The sequence below is a fragment of the Polypterus senegalus genome, chromosome 6 (genome assembly GCF_016835505.1).
Source record: "Polypterus senegalus isolate Bchr_013 chromosome 6, ASM1683550v1, whole genome shotgun sequence".
NCBI classification, from domain to species: domain Eukaryota; kingdom Metazoa; phylum Chordata; class Cladistia; order Polypteriformes; family Polypteridae; genus Polypterus; species Polypterus senegalus.
The window spans coordinates 136910980-136923517 of record NC_053159.1 but is presented as its reverse complement, the minus strand read 5'-3'; the positions used below and the strand labels follow the sequence as shown (position 1 = coordinate 136923517).

The following is a 12538-nucleotide window of genomic DNA, read 5'->3' as shown; positions in this document are numbered from 1 at the left end:
TAGGCTAAGGAATACACCATAGACCAAATGGATCAAGAGGTTGATCCGTAGTTCTTTGCCTTCCAGAGCTCCTACCATGAGATATTCCAAACTATAGCCTCCTCCCACCAGGTCCAGGCTCCCTGCTGTCACATCACTACTATCCTGCTGTTATCTCCTCCAGAACTATTGGGCATCTTTCATTTCCCTGGGCCTTGCCAAAGCACGGTCTTGAGTCACTACCAAAGCCTGCTCATAATGCTGCAACACTCTGTGCACCACAGCTGTGCTTCAGCCTAGTCATCTGCCTCATGTGTTCTCCACTTCCTGCTAGCTCTCACTTCAATTGTGCCCTAAGGCAACTCTGCTATCACTATGATCTCAGTGCAACAGCATCACTTTTGCCTGGGTAGCTATAAACTCCTCTGTCAAACTGCGTAAAGGGAGCTGCAGTTTGCTTATGTTCCCATACAAGGCGATGCTATTGTGGCTTTGTGGTAGGCCTAGCCATATGTGCAGGATGTTAGTTGCCTTCCTCTCAAAGCGGTTCTCAAATGGTTCACAGTATTGAATGTTGGCGAAGTCTGGATGTGCCATGAATGGATTAATCTTTATGTAGTAGCTTTTATAGAAGTTCCTAAAATTGATTACCATAGATTCCATTATATAAGCCGAGAATTTTGTCCTAGATTTTTGGCTTGGAGTTTGGGGGTCGGTTTATACAATGAGTATCGTTTCAGATTCAAGAATCCAGCGCAATGCTGGTTTTGCCGATGAATACGGAAGTAAATAATGACGAAACCACAGAGCCATCTTTCAGGTGAAGAAGTAACTCTGCATGCCGGTACTTTAAATTAAATAAAGAATTTATTCAAAAAAGTGTTCTAGTTGTTGATTTTATTAATAAAATTTATAATAAATTATCGGGAAGTTTAAAATGAAATTTTTTGTTTTGATTTACGATCAACATCTTGCGTTACAAAACAGATGCGGTCACGTGTATCCGCTTGCGCGATTGTAAACAAACAACCGAGAGTGTTAGTAGCGTCAGTCGGAGCCCAGATACATGTGTTTGTGGATGTAATTTCTGTCATTGCAGTGATTTACCTATATATATAATTCATTAAGACCATGCAAGCAAGACACATAATTGCTAAGGAAGGAAGAGAAGGTAAAAGTAAGTGATCGCAATCGAAACAAAGATGGACATTGTATGGAAATCTCTCCTCCCTTCCTACAGCCCAAAGATGTCAAATTAAATGGTGAGTACAGTATGAAATTGTTTCTAGAATAGAATGTCTTTTTTTGTCACTATACGCATCTACAATGAGATTAAAAGCAGCTCCTTCAGTGCAGAAAAACGTTCTGTATAGGGCTTGTATGGTTGTTTTTTAGCTTTAGCATAACGTCAGATCTGCGACCTCGCTTCCGCTTTCTTTCCCTCCTCCGTCTGTGTCATCTCCTAGACCCGACAACAATCCACGGAGAGCCCGCTGGTCTCGCTATGTTGTCTGGGATGTTGTGCGTGTGATGAAAAACACTCGAAACAGATGTCTGGCTCTGGACATCGATGTCTATAAGGTTCTGAATGGTGTAGCAGATGTTCGCCGAACCGATCGTGCACAAACAAGGACCAAAAAAAAAGTACAAAAACAACAAAAAAAGTGCACTGAAAAGGAGAGCCCTGAGCCGCTGCGACCATGCGTGCCGTCATGCTCCTAGCTTAATCGAAGTAGGCTAGGCACTTTTTATAACTTTTTGGTTAGTACATTAGAAAAATTATTGGTGTTTTGGTAAATTATGCACATTATATTATATATCAAAAATGCCGGCAGTCTCAAATTCTCGCTGATAAACATTCTAAATTACCCGAAGAGACACTTTTAAGGAAATTTAGAAAATTTTGTTTCTAGAAGGGGGTCGGCTTAAATACCGGTCATCGGCAAATACATGTAATTTAGTAGGTAGAGAAGGGGTTCGGCTAATATACCGGGTCGGCCTGTATTCCGGAATCTACGGTAATCTTTATGTAGTCGCTTTTATAGGAGTTACTATTAACTATTTCATAAATAACAATTACAGACTTATTTACAGATTTCCATATTTTTAAATTACTAGCAGGTTGTTTACCACTGTAAAAATTCTAGGATTTTGGAAAAATGATGAACAGAATCAAATTTTACCTCAGAATAACACATGTGAAATCTTTATTAAAACGCTATAATCTACATTTCAAAAACACAGAAAAATTTAATGAAATTAAGTGCTTTGGTACATACCTGCAACATTAACTTTTTCTACATTTATCCCACCAGGAGTAACACTGGATGTCACATTACTTGAATTTCCACTTGAGGCATTGAATATCAGGATATCTACTTTAGACTCTAATTTTCCAAGTCGTTGTAAAATATTATCCAGTAAAACGGCCAGAGTTTTTTTCAAATCTGCAACACACAAGATAAAATATATTAATGTTTCCACAGAAATAAATATCAGTATAAACATGAAAAAAGACTTTCCTACATAAGACAACACAAAAGAAATATTTTATAATTACTTATAAACAGATCCGGACTTGGTTTGATTTCTGTGCCCAGTCATTACGAGTTTGCACATTCTTCCTATTTCTGTTTTTTTTTCTCTCCAAGTACACCAAGTATCAAGAAACTTGGATCACAAAAAGGAGTATTAGTTTTTTTTCCAATTGCTGAATCATATAATGAAAAAATATACTATTTTCTCAAAATTATACCAGACACCGTTATTTGGTGTGTATTTAGTGAAGATGGCCACCAAAGACCTGTAAGGCATTTGTTTCTCACTACACACTCTGATGTTCTTATGCTTCTTACGCAGTTGCCCATCTGGGCTTTCACCTTCCTTTTCTGTCCTGTTTGCCTTCTTCTCTCAAGCAGTAACAGAAACCTTTGTATGAAATCTTCAGTTTCTTGACAATCTGTCATATGGATTGACCTCCATTTTGCAAAAAACTAACAGAATGACATGCTTCTTGAGAAAGTTGATTCAATTTGGCCATTTTTGAACCCAGAACTAAACTTTAGGAAAGCCAGTATGTTGTAATAAAGCTTAACAGGATAACAGGTTTCTGTGCAGTTAGACAGGCTTCTCTAATAACCAATTTGCATTAAAACATCACTATTTAAGGACAAACCAAGGGAGTTTACCATTAGGACACTGAAGGATTGGCTGCTGAAAATGGGGCTTTGCAGTTGTATAATAATAAATTAAAAAGCATTTCAAGCACTAACAGCCATTATACACTGTAGTAATGCCTTGTCTATATTATTAAAACAGTTGCATGGTATCCTGATAAAAAAGTTATCAATTTCTACGAAAAACATGAAAATTTCTGGGTGACCTCAAACTTTTGACATGTACTGTATATTAGCTTAAATTATTATTAGAAGAGTCGAAGGAACCAAAAACCAAGGATTCAAAGTCAGAAGTGGAGTCAAAGATTTTGTGTACTGACTCTATAGCCATGTTTAATACTATTTTGCAATATCACGTAGAAAAAAGTGGAGGCCAAGCTGGTTTTATGGTGGTTAAAACAGCTTTCACAGACAGCAGATTCCGACTCAAATGATGAAAAAAACTACATCAATTGATGTGCAATTGTTGATTGTGGAATGTCAAGATAGAACTCAACAGAGATTTAAAATCTGTGTTGAAGTTTCGGCTAAAATTGTTGGATGCATCCAAACATGATGTTCATTACGACATTTGCCAATAAATTATAGTGTGAAAGAACAATATAATCATTATGATCTGTAGACAATGCAACTGTTTTGCTTTTTTTTTATTAATTGCGTAACACAAATCCTAAATACATGTTTGTTTACTCTATGCATGAGCTGTGACCTTGTCACAGTTAGGAAGACTGTTTCCCTTTTTTAACCCACTATGGTTTCAAGGAGTAGTAGAAGTGCAATCTGTGGCAGAGGTCCTACTGCGCGGCTGCAGATGCCATTTCTGTAGGTAGCATAACAAGCACAAGCCTTGCTTTACCATTAGGAGCGTAAAGATGAAGTAACCTCTCTAATCCATAACTAAATCTGCATAGAAATGTCTATCTGTTCTTTGATAGACAAGCTTGCAAACTCACCAATGCATTTTAAAGGGGGATTTTGAAATTTAAATCATTTCTACAACATGCTGTATTCGAAATATCTCAAAATGTCCCAAAAAATTCCTAGAAAAATAAGCATGCCAAAATTCCAAAAAAATAACTGGTTGTTAGGGAGCCAAGTTCTTTAATGCGGCCAGGCAGATGGATGGACAGACAGATACAGTATATAGATGTGGCAAGCACAGTAAGTGCTTTTTAAATTATATTCAACTGCACATAAACATGGGGCTTGATGACACTGGTGACATTCTAAAACAACGTACCAAATCCTTATTATTTCATAAATATTTGCTCCAGTTCAATAAAAAACTGTTACTTATAAATATTGACAGTGGAGTCATCTGACAATAGGGACAGCTCTGTAGTAACTGTGGCAGAGTACTATAAGGTTTCTATAATCCTATATAATAAAGGAATCTGTTCCTCCATTTTGCATTCTGTGTTGGAGAATAAAACCTTAATTTTTACGACATTAATTACAGTTTGCAGTTAGGACATTTTTTCCACAAAATGAGTATTAACTTCACTAAATATTACACATATATTTTTGCAAATATATCTGCTGTCACAGCAAGCCACCCTGCATATTAACATCTTTTTTAATAGGAGATGCAAGTCTTTTGTGTGATGTGCCCCCACTGCTCTCTTTGGGACCAAAGGCTAACTGCAAGTCAAGAGTATCTTCAGCAACGAACATACATCATTACAGTATTTGATTTGATTAATGAAAGGCTGAACTAGATAAGTCATTAAAGAGAACTTAGATCTTTAGTTGGCTTTTTACTGGATACAAAACAATAAATATGTAAGAGTGTCTACATCCCGGGTATGTAATAACGTATACACTCAATCTCTTACATTGCTGACATAAAAAGTAAACATAATCAACCATTTCCCTGCCACATAAACTATGCACTCATATTTTTTGCTCACTTTTGAATATCCAAAAGCAAGACATCTTGAGAAAAGGGTATCCATCAACTCTCCAACAAATTTTAGGAGTATTTTTAGCATTCTTGAAAAGCAAGAAACTGATAATGGAATATGTTCAATAAAGCTTGATGTTTACATATTAAGTGCTTTTCTATTTCTGTCTTGCTTGCTGCTAAAAAAAGTCTCCTCTCCTAACAGCACAGTGGAACTCTAAAGTAACAAACATTAAGTATTAATAAACTATTTTCAAGCAATAGATAAAAAATTTGTATGAAGGACCTAAAAAATCATCTTTTTTATAATAGATAAGAAAAACAACTTTAAAGTCTTGTGATTAGATATAAACACCATTCAAAACTAATCAATGTCCAACTAGCCCAGTGATGGCAAACCCTTTGGGCTCGGCGTGTCAAAAACTGTGAAAATGCCTTATTTTGACTCTGCCGGTATGTTGTTGCCTACCGACCAAACAAAAGCGAAACAATTCATTACAAATTCATCTATTTAAAAAATACAGCCCAATCATATGTGATGTCATGTATTATAAAAATAAAAGTCCTGTTATTCTAGCAACTTTATACATTTATAAGAGCAATATTATATTTATATCCCTATTTTGGGCCTTTGTCATAGGCTTTGTCCAGATTTCATTTGCTAAGAGGTTGATAGGTATGGAAGGAAATATTCAGGATTCTGAAGATGGAAGGTTGACAAAGATACACCTTGTTATGCTTTCCCAACGCTATTGTCCACACATAGCATACCATAAAGTTTTCGTAGCGCTTACTGTCACAGTGGTGAATACCATGGAAAATAAGCCAATTTTAGGAGGGACAGTTGAGAGAAATGTAAAACAGCACATGCCTTTGCAGAAGTGAAACCATTAAGAGAAAACAATGTCAGCACTGTCTTTCGCAGACTCTATTGAGTCAGTATACCGAAACAGTCTTTCAGGTTAATAACTTCCTGACCTTTGCAGCAGTGTTGTTTGAGTGGCTCCTGGCACAAAATATTTAAATTCACTTCACACAAGCAATAAATGCAAAAGCTGATTTCACACACACGCTGATAGTGCGCTCATTTTAGAGACTGCAGTTACAGATATCATGCTTGCACATTGAACATTCCAGAACAGCGGTTAGAAAAAAGCTGCCGTGAAGACAGATGATTCATTTTAAGCTCTTGGTGGTTCAGGGTTTTTATATTTTTTATTTTGTTTGTTCAGTTTCTTGGGTAACTCAGGTATTGGTGAAGGCTGACGTGTCACCCAAAATGTCACCTTTGACAAGCGTATCGTAGGTTCACTATCACTGGCCTATTGAGCCACTTTCATAATATCAATTTAAGGTAACATGGACACACGGCAACTGGTATGAAGCAATAAAAATGTGAGAAAACAAATCATGAAGTGTGCTAGTTTCACAAAAGTATATGGGGAATGCCTTACACTCTTTGAATTATCAGATATCAGGTGAACAGTCAACGCCTGAAAGAACTGTGAAACTGAACAGGTATGAAGGACTTCTGTCAAATTATACAAAAATTAGGGTTCAAATACCTAATTCAAATATATTTCTATTACAAGCACTTTTGTACTTTGTGCCTTCGTATGCTTCATTATTATTGATATTTTTTCTTTTTGCACTCTTCTGCATAGCATGCAGCACTTACGACTTCTGCACTGATGCCACCTTAACTTTAAAAACATGGCCCTTCTGTGCATGGATTGGAAAGTGACATGATCAAAGAGAAAAGAAGAAACAGGACATTTCACATGTTTGTAATGCATGTAAGAAATTCATACAAAATCACTCGTGATTACTTAAACATGTTAAACACACTCGCTACTTTAGTTCCCTGTTCCCTGCACCCTGCCCAACCCCGATTCCCCCCCCCACAGCCCTCCGCCCCACTGTGTGCCATTCTGGTACTTGGGTGCAAAAGAAGTCAGTGCCCATCTATTCAGGTTTCATAAATCGAGTACTACTTGTACTAAATGTTGCATTGTAATGATCTTTAAGTATTCTCTCCTTATTATATTAATTATATGACAAACACTTTCATTAAAAGAAACTTAAAAATTCTACGCTACTAGGTAAAAAAATAAATAACACATAGCTAAATTTTAAAACCAAACGCAAGATCGAGTATGTGGAGCAGCTTGATTTGGTAAACTTGCAGAGCGGGATGCTGGTTGAGTGCTGGTCAAATAATAACATACAGGCTTAAACATCCAGGGCTTAAACTAAATGGCATTTTCCCCCTTTTCAGAGCCAAAAAAAATGTAACACATGTAACCGTAGTGTTTATTCTTCATTACGCCTTTACTTTATAAATTATGTCTCAAACCAGCAGCCTCCAAGACATTTGTTGGTTGATGCAGCTGATATTGAACATGCTCTTTAAAATTATGATACTTAACCTGTTATAATATTAAAAGGAAAATCAGAAATATGGCAGTTATTACCACTATGTTTTAGGAGAAAGGGAACCAACTTTTGTTTGCTATAATGAATGCTGAACAGTTTAAACATAAAACACCAAATTTAAAGATTTAATACTGAAATGGAACAGGATCTGGAGCAAAACAATAATTTTAGGGTGCTGAAGAAGTCTTTAAAATCAGACGTTAATGCACCTGTTAACCTAAAAGCAGAGCAGTGCAGTAGGAAATAATCTGTTTTATAAATGACAATACAAACTATTAACAATGATAAAACAGTGATTGTGGGAGTGATGTGCGAAACACATGAAAAATAAAGTATTGCAGCATAGTGTTTCTGGTGTAACACAAGGCCAAAACTAGTGCAAGGTAAAATGCAGGACCTTCCTAATTTACAATCAAACGTCAGCCTTTTCCCTTCTAATAAGATTTGTTTTTATGTAGATTTGAATTATATTTGAATAGTGACATTCAATCTGACAGCCCTATACTGGAGTGCATTCTAGAAAAGCTGAAAAGCAAAGAAGGAGCTTAGGATGTTTTGTATAACCAGCTTAGTGCAGCTTTTGATTCCCATGGGAAAGTAACATTGACTGTGATAATCTGTTAGTAACACTCCTGTATTTGAGAATCTCTCTGCTCTTCTAGCAGAAGAAATCCAGGTGCTCACATAGTGCAAAAAAGTGGAAGAAAGTTGCTGCCTTTTATCAGAACTTGCTTTAAAATGAGTCTCAGTCCAGTTATCAGTTTTCTTTTAGTTAAGTTATTGTTCTGTTGCCTTTTTGACATCTTGTGAGATGCCATGGACATTTAAATGCTTGTTAGCTGCTAGGTACTGGACACTTTCCAAGGAGCTCTGTCTCTGGCAAAAAATCTTTCTTTTCATGTTCTCAATAAAGAGTCATAATCTGTAACTAGTTGTGTAGCTTTGAGTTATGTTTCCGCCAGGTTTTGTATATTAAAAGCATACTTTTCTCTTTTTTGTAATTTTTTTTTAAATTATTTTTCATGCTCTTTTTATTACTGTGCAATTTGTGCTAATATAGTTTTCTGCAAGTATTATTTAGTATTTATGTATTGTGTATTTGTCTCATGGTTATACTCCTTGTGTTTTATAACCCCAAAAGGTGTGACCACCATGACACCACTGCTGAGGGGGCATCTTTAGCCTCTATAATCAGGTTGAGGAGTTAGGTCCCTAATGGCGCTTTTCCACTGCATAGTACGGCACGACACGGTTCAGTTCAGCTCACTTTTGGGGGGTTTTCCACTGGTAACAGTACCTGGTACCTGGTCCTTTTTTTAGTACCACCTCAGCCGAGGTTCCAAGCGCGCCGAACCGTTACCAAAACGTGACGTGTAAACTCTGCTGGTCACTGATTGGCCGGAGAAAATCGTCATTACTGCGTCACTGGCTATTCTTTTCTTTGAAGGTACACACACGCGGAAGTTTGCGTCCCGTCTCTCCATCGCTGGACGCAGTTTGTTGCATAAGTGGATGAATGTTTCTTCAGACATTCGAAAGTTCTCCAGCCACTGAGTGTTTGTAAAACCGGGAACAATCACATCCAACCACTCTGAAGCACGGTTAAATGTCCAAACAGATGGTCTGTTGCGGCGACTTTTTTGCAAAATGTGGAAGATCTGTAATATCAGCATTTTAATGTTACACTGGCAGTAAAGTTCATTTTATGCTTTGCAACAGTGATAAAAGTTAGCTAGTGATGTGCTTTTTATTAGATGCTTACCCTTGCGCGTCGTCAAGCTAAAGTGTTGTCGTTGTCTGTGTGTTGTTGTAAAAGTTCCACGGTGTCACAGCAGTAGAGGCGGCGCAACTATAACGACACGTTGATAATCCCGCCCACTCTAAAGCGGTACTAAACTGCAGTCGAAACGCAAACCGAGCCGAACTGAGCCGAACCAAGGTGAGCTGTACTGAACCGTGCTGTGCCGTACTATGCAGTGGAAAAGCGCCTTTAGATCGATATTGTAAGTACTGTTCAGGTTTTCTAGTTTGTGGATTTCTTTTTTTATCAGTTCTGAGGGTTCCATTTTCTGTATTGGATTGCCTTTTTAAGCAACCTGAAATAAGACATTTTTGTCTTGTTTTTGAACTCTTTTCTTTGCCTTGCCCTTTCTGTGCTTATTTGCTTATTTAATGTATCCTTTAAAACTTAAAGGAACATTGTTTTGTTTTTGCCCTTCACGACAGAATTTTAACAGTTATCCTTTCTTTTAAAGATAATCTTTGAATAATTTGGCCAGACTGTCTGGGGTGAGGCCCGTCTCTGAGGAAGATCAGTGAAGCCCTGGTCAGGTTTTTATTTATTTTGAGGACTCTATGCCATTTTGTTTTTGCTACATTAAAACACACTACCCATAAGCAGGTCACCCTCCGCAAGCAGACTCTGACTTCTCAGGCATGAGAGTTTTTTTACTGACAGTAGAGGCTTTTTCTACTCTGGCTTAAACAGACCTGTCTGAAAAATGCTGCCCCATTGTCATGAATGGTTTTTGGTAAAACTGCTGGCTATGCTAATGTAAAAAGGATTTTTGACTAATGTGTGCATCTTATTTTTTGCCACCTAACCGAATCTTGTGCTTGTTTTTGTCTGTGTGCAACATTAATAGCATTTGCTCCTAATATGCCATTTTTGTTTCCACTAAAATGCCATGTTGCACATTTTTACTTTTTTTACTTTAAATAATGTTTTGTATTTTTTTTTTTTTTTGTTTTTTTTTTTTGATGCACAGGAGAAATGTTCAACGTGCAACTAGAAGGAGCTGAAAAGATTCTATATTTACTTTGCAGCAAGTGCAGGAGCCATCTGGGTAAGCAGAGGCAGAACACCTGCGAAGACAATAAGTTAAATAATTTAATCAGCATCTTCACAACATAATCTAAAAAAAAACAACAAATCCACAGAAACAAAACAAGACAGTTACAGAATACACAATAAATCAGTTACATTGCACTCCAGCTGGTGGCCATTTACGTTACAATGGAAGAAGGGAAAGTTCATGTTATGAAGTGCAGTGGACATTTAATGAAATACAGTGCAAGGAGCAGCACAAGTAATAGAGAAAAGTTACAGCTAGAGACGTTAGGAAAGCAAAGCAACAACTAGGTAAATGAGATACAATTATGTATGGAAGTGAACAGGGAAAGAATAAAAAGTTACAATAATAAGGGCAGAGAAGCGGGTTAAGGCCTAGGAGTATTTGAAAGTTATATCACTGCTGACAGAGTCACCATCAGGCTATAAACAGGAATATGTAACAGTAGATAATCCAAGTCAAGCAATCCTATCAATAACAGCTAAGTGCTAAAAAAGGGTTTACAGGTGTAAGACCGCAACTGAAGTTTCTTTAAACGTATAAGCAAATTCTTAGTTTCAATAGGATTAAACATTTTCAGGCAAACACATTTTTGAAATGAGATCTTGCATGAATCTGGACTTTCGAAAACCTGCTTGCAAGATGTCAAGGAATCAACAGCCTGGTTTACAGGGCTTCTGAAACTAAGGAGGTGTTAGTTAGCAGAGATAATGAAAAACCCACCCAGCTGTTCTTTAGTGAGATAACATGCAGCCCTGAAGATAGGAGACTTCAGAGATTGAGAACATTTTGTTACAGTCAGACATAACAGCAAATTAAGATGTGTATACTGTCTGAGGTTAGCAACCTCAATTGTTAGTGATGTCCAAACATTTTTCCAGGACCCTATGGAGCTTGGCAGTGATTCTGGTAACTTTAATATGGTAGGTTGAACTGGCAGGAGCTCAAATGGGTTAACTCTTAACCAGATGCCAGCAAGAGGAATGAAATCATACTACATAACTTGATTTATCAGAGGGACTAACACACAATGGTTTGCTCCAGTGGCAGGGAGTCTTGTATAGTGTGAACTGTTGTGTTTAAGGCCCTAGCTAGAGCTGCGGAGGATCCAGCACTCATTGTCCACATCAGAGCTTTTGGTGCGCTGCCAGGTTTGCATGACAAATTTAAAGAGCTAGGTATTAACCGGAAAGACTAAACTAAGTTCTTTTCCCTGTGTTCTCCTGAGTGAGTTCAGATAAGATTGAGCAGATCAGAAGGTTTAATGCACGACTAAAGTTGTACTAAGAGACCCGCACAGAAGCCATTTTAAATACCTCCTCTTCACCCTTAGAGTAGCATTCTGCTTCTGATGCTGATCTTATTCACTTTTCAACCTAATTGCCACTTTAATTTAGAATTTTTAAATATGTGTATCAGGAAGCAAAGCAGTTGGTTTCATTTCTCATTGAAGACAATAATAAGTAATAGCCACATATTTCTTTTCAACTTTTTTAATGGCTTTAAGATAATCTGCTTACCATTTTAAATATATATGTAGCATCTAGACTTTTTAACTTTAAAAACAGAGATTTGCATATACAAGCACTTGTTTTGAATGTGAATATTCAAATAGAATGATTGGCTACTAAGACAGCTTTAATGAATATACAACACCATAAACAGTCACTTTGAATTTTAAATGTATGTACAGTTACAATCTTAACCCCTAGTTTTAATAGCTATATAATATTCCTCAATACAGACCTGTACTGTTCTGGCAAGGCAAAAAAGCAAACGCATGCACCATGATTATTATTAAAATAATCAAAGTATTCACTCTCTTGTAGGAAAGTGAGTGCTATGGCCAAAAATGTACAGTATATCACAATTTGATAAAAAATGACCACAGCAATATCTATATGTATATACTTTTCAGACTGTACAGGTGCATTTATAGTGTAACTAGCAGAATACCCGCGCTTCGCAGCGGAGAAGTAGTGTGTTAAAGAAGGTACGAAAAAGAAAAGGAAAAATTTTAAAAATAACGTAACATGATTGTTAATGTAATTGTTTTGTCATTGATATGAGTGTTGTTCTCATATCTATCTATCTATATATATCTATCTATATATAGCAAAATACCCGCGCTTGGCAGCGGAGAAGTAGTGTGTTAAAGAAGGAAAGAGAAAGAAAAGGAAACATTTTGAAAA

The 12538-nt window shown here is 36.8% G+C and overlaps 1 protein-coding gene across 7 annotated transcripts in view; it reads right to left on the bottom strand.

The window, feature by feature from the left end:
- Positions 1–12538, bottom strand: part of mgat5 (alpha-1,6-mannosylglycoprotein 6-beta-N-acetylglucosaminyltransferase) — a 242741-nt gene that overhangs the window by 146875 nt on the left and 83328 nt on the right. For all 7 annotated transcript variants that reach the window (XM_039757305.1, XM_039757303.1, XM_039757304.1 and 4 more), the window contains exon 3: positions 2259–2426. In XM_039757305.1, the coding sequence (XP_039613239.1) occupies positions 2259–2426 (168 nt within the window). The remainder of the gene's footprint in view (positions 1–2258; positions 2427–12538) is intronic.